Source organism: Alligator sinensis, unplaced genomic scaffold (assembly GCF_000455745.1).
Source record: "Alligator sinensis unplaced genomic scaffold, ASM45574v1 scaffold1244_1, whole genome shotgun sequence".
In the NCBI taxonomy this organism is placed as follows: domain Eukaryota; kingdom Metazoa; phylum Chordata; order Crocodylia; family Alligatoridae; genus Alligator; species Alligator sinensis.
This window is the reverse complement of record NW_005842591.1, coordinates 228,232-232,470: the sequence shown is the minus strand read 5'-3', so window position 1 is coordinate 232,470 and position 4,239 is coordinate 228,232. Positions and strand designations below refer to the sequence as shown.

At 70.8% G+C, this 4,239-nt stretch overlaps 1 protein-coding gene across 4 annotated transcripts; it reads right to left on the bottom strand.

The window, feature by feature from the left end:
- Positions 1-6: 6 nt before the first annotated feature.
- LOC102386045 (adenine phosphoribosyltransferase-like) lies at positions 7-1,965 on the bottom strand. 4 transcript variants are annotated; one of them, XM_025214620.1, is made up of 6 exons: positions 1,824-1,965; positions 1,153-1,288; positions 934-1,027; positions 639-785; positions 397-492; positions 7-234 (listed from the first exon to the last, which is right to left on the bottom strand). In XM_025214620.1, the coding sequence occupies exons 1-6, from the start codon at positions 1,838-1,840 to the stop codon at positions 77-79; spliced, it is 648 nt and encodes a 215-aa protein (XP_025070405.1). In that variant the 5' UTR covers positions 1,841-1,965; the 3' UTR covers positions 7-76. The 4 variants fall into 4 exon arrangements, with proteins under 4 accessions (XP_025070405.1, XP_025070406.1, XP_006032901.1 ...); XM_025214621.1 differs by having other exon boundaries at positions 934-1,018; positions 1,153-1,291; positions 1,824-1,955; XM_006032839.3 differs by having other exon boundaries at positions 1,153-1,291; positions 1,824-1,951.
- Positions 1,966-4,239: the final 2,274 nt, after the last annotated feature.

Sequence of the window (4,239 nt, the reverse complement as noted above, 5' to 3'; positions counted from 1 at the left end):
CAGGGCAGGGCGGGTCCGGGCGGGAGCAGCTGGGTGCTCCAGGCTGAGGCTCCCGTGCACCCGGTCCCGGGCGCCGTCATACCAGGCTGTGCCTCATCCCGAGGGTGCTGAAGGACTCCAGCTGGTGCTGGTTGAACTGGGGCATCAGGTGGTTGGGGACGCAGTGTGAGCACTTGTACTGTGCTTGGATCCAGCGCCCGCCCTCGCTGTCCTCGATGCAGATGGCGGCCACGCCTGCAAGGAGGGGGCTGCGTCGGAGCCGGCACCCCACTCGGTGCCCAGGCCCCGACAGGAGCGGCCCCGCCGGGCCTTCCTGCAGCCGAGCTGCTGCCCCTTACCAGTCATCGGGACACAGGTGCTGAGCTCAGGGCCGGGGATCCCCGGGCCCCGTCCTACCTGCGACGATGCCGCCCCGCTGCTCCACCAGCTGGATGGCTGCCTGCATGGTGCCCCCCGTCTCGATCCACTGATCCACCAGCAAGACGCGCAGGCCTGGGGAGGGGGCTCCGTGTGCCAGGTGCCCCCGCGCCAGCCCGCCCTCCCCAGCCCCTGTCTGGTAGACTGTAGCCAAGGGCCGCAGGTGCCCTGGGGATGGACACAGCCCCTCTCCAGAGCCGCGGGGCTGGCTGCTACCTCACCTGGGGTGATGGCGTCGGTCCTGACCTCCATCACCTTCTGGCGCGAGGAGTAGTCGGTGTAGGGCTGCGTGTAGGTCTCCACGCACAGGTGCCCGGCTTTGCGGATGGCCAGGAAGCCCTTCTGCAGGGTGTTGGCGATGGCTGCGCCTGGACGGGACAGCACAGCGCCCGGGGACATGGGCATGGAGCGGGCAGCGGGGCCAGGGCGGGGGGCCGCACGGGCACCACCCTGCCAGCCCCACGCCGGACGTAGCAACCTCCCCAGGGGAGCTGGGCCACGGGGGCAGGGGGTTACCAAGGATGAATCCCATGGCGTCAATGCCGGCCACCAGGTCAATGGGGTCCTCCCAGAAGGGCTGCAGCAGGTCGGTGATGCAGTCCTGCAGGCCCTGGGGACAAGGCAGAGCTGCTGCACGCTGGGCCGCAGAGCCCCCCGGGCCGTGGGGCTAGGACCTGCAGCAGGGACCCCCTCCCATGCCAGCTCCCGGCGGGATGCCGGGCCCTGCCCCGGTACCTGCTGGTTGCAGTAGAGCCGAGAGGGGTCGAGCCAGCAGTATCCGGGGCCCTTGACGTTGGGGGCCATGAGCGCCAGGTACCAGCCCTTCTCGCGGGTCTTGGGGATGCGCCACACGTCCCTGGGCAGGAGGCGGCTGCTGGCAGAGTTGGAGTCAAGGGGTGCCGGCAGCAGGCCATGCCCTCGGTGGGGGCAGCTCCCCCGGGGCTCCCACCGGCTGAGCCCCCCTGGCTGGGAGCCACTAGCCTGACCCCCGTGGCACCTCTCCTGGGCCAGCCGGGCGCCCGGTCAAGCAGCTGCTGGCACGGACACGCTGCTGCCCCCCGGCAGCCCGAGCCACCTGGTGCTTGAACCACCCCATGGCCGCACTCCAGGGCAGGGTCCGTGAGCTCCTGGCTCTGGCCGACGAGTGCAGCCAGGCCCTCAGACGCCCCTGCAGACACCGGCATGCTCACAGGTCACTGTCGGGGTCCCAGGGGGCAGGCACCCCGCCCCATGGCTCCCCAACGAGGCAGGGTCCTGGCCCCTGCCTTACCGGGGCACGTGCCCAGCTCCTGCGTCCTGCCCAGGCCTGACCCCTGTTGCATTTCAGGCCTGCCCATGCCCTGCGCCCCGCAGCGCGGCTGGGAACGGCTCGTGTTGGCAGCTGCCAGGCTCAAGTGGGCACGTACCTGCCAGGCGGGTCCATGCCGTGCCTTTGACGCGTTCAGCGATCGGGAAGGCAGGTCGAGCTCACGGTTGCAGCGCAGAGCCGCTCCGTAACTGCATCTGGGAGAAGAGCAGCCTTCACGGACAGCAGCAGCTGGGATCACGCAACCCCGGCCCCCCCGGGCTCCCGGAGAGCCATTCACAATTCATTCGCAGGGCACGGGCTGGGGGAAGGGACAGAAAATCCTTCACCCGTCTGATGCGGGGGCAGACCGGGCATCGGCTCCCCAAGGAGAGGGGCCGCCTGCTCAGGCCCAGCCAGACCCTCGCCCCCTCCTGCCCCCAAGCCCTGTGGCCGCTGCAGGGCACAGGGGCTGCTGGCGTGGCCGTGCCCCCTACCCAGGTCCAGGCCGCTGCACTCACCTGGAGGTGGTGTGAGGCCCCAGCCTGGGACCCCTGAGCCATGGCCTGGGAGCGGGGCCTGCCCTGGCATTTTCCTGCATGGGGCAGGTAGCGGGGGCCATGTGCTCACACCGGCCTGGGGCATGCAACAGGGAAGAGCAAGACAGCTTCAAGCCCAGCCCTGCAACAGCTACCCAAGCCCCACAGCTGCAGCCCAGCAAGGCCCTAAATACCCCAGCAGCTCGGGGAGCTGGTCCCACGGCCCTGGGCGCAGCTGTGGGTGCTGCTCCTTGGCCCCAGCCAGGCTGTGAGCGTGCCCTGGTGCAGCTGTGCACTGGGACCAGGCCCCGATGAGGGTCTCTGGGCAGGGAGGGCTGTCTGGGGAGGCGATGCCTGTCCCTGTATGTGGGGCTGGGGGCTCTGCCCCCCACACAGCAGGGCCCGGCCCAGCCTCTGTGCCGGGTGCACCCGAAAGGCTCTCGTGGCCCCTGCAGCCCCTGCCAGTGCCACGAAGCCCCTGGGCAGGGGCAGACCAGGGCCCAGACCCCACTCTCAGACCTGGCATAGGGCTTTGTGCCAGCCCTATGGGGGTAGCTGGCCTGGGGGGTGCAGACTGCACAGGGGCACCCCCATTCTGGCACTGCCTTGCTTCCTCCCTGGCAGCTCAGCTGGGGCCAACCCAGATCAGCCACGGCCTTGATGCCTGCTCCCCTTGAGGCTGGCGCTGGCGGGGCCCAGGGAGCTGCGTGCCTGTCTCTGCACGCCCGGGCAAGGCCGAGGCAGTCCTGGGCGCTGCCCCCCATGTAGAGCCCTGCTGCATGTGCCCGTCTGGGCGGTCAGCTCTGCGGGGCCTGGGGCAGCTCGGGCCCCCAGCTCCTCCTGCTGAGCTGGGCGGTTAATCTGCACGGAGCGAGCTGGGATGTGCGGCCGGCAGGGCGGAGGCGACATGCGGGCCAGGGCCACCCCATCAACCCAAAAGAGACGGGCACTGGCTGCACATCGTCCCTGCACGGAGACCGGGCTGGGGGTTGCGGGCTGGGCCCAGTTCCTGCAACCGTGGTGGCGCGGAGCAGGTTGCCGCTCCATGCCGGGTGCCCTTGGGGCTCTGCGCAGGGGTCCTGCCCTTTGCTGCAGGCCAGTGCTCAGCGCCCAGCCCACAGCCAGGCCCCAGCATGGCCTATGCACCAGCTGCACTTCCTCAGGGGCTCCGGGGTCGGGCTGCAGCCGGGGATCCGTCCCAGGCCCTAGCCCCGAGGACGCCCAGTGCCGGGGCCGGGGCCAGGCAGGGAGCTGCACAGGGGGCCCTGCAGCCTGGGCACTGCCAGCAGACACCGTGGGCAGGAGCCGCAGGACCGATCCTGGCGCTTGCACGGCAGAGAGGGCGCAGGCGAGGGTACCCGAACCCCCCAGACCCGCCCCCCCCCCCCATGCTGGGCCCCGCGCCTCCCAGCTCTTTAATGCCACTTTGATTAAGAGGCTCGGAGACGGAGGCGGCTTGGCGCTGGAATTCCTGGGGCCGTGGGGTGAGCGTGGGTCGACGGGGCCAGGACATGAAAGGGCCGCGCCGATGGCGTGTTTGCACGGAGGAGAAATCCGCCGGGAGACCCAGTCCGATGGGCCCGGAGACATCACCCCATCGCGGGCTGCCAGGGCAACCGGCTCGGCCCGCCCCTTCCCACCGCCCCGAGCCAGCTCATGAATTCAGCGAGGGGCTCCGGCTCCTCGAGGTAACTGGCGGTCAGGCTGGAGGAGCCGGATTAGGCGCTAACCCTTTCCTGGCTGGAGGAGCGCGGCGGGGCCTGTGCGCCCGCGGGGTGCTGGGTGGGGAGAGGTGCCCTGCTCGTGGCCTAGGGCAGACAGACCCCAGCGCCGCGGGGCAGGCTCCTTGCCCGCTACCTGAGCCCTGAGTCCAGGGCAGGGGAGCCCTGGACTCTGGACCAGCTCTTGGGGCCTGGGGGAGATCCGGGGCAGGGAGCAAAGGCCCAGCGGAGGGCTGCCGTGGGGGCAAGGGGCGGCGAGCGTGTGGCGGGGCCGGGG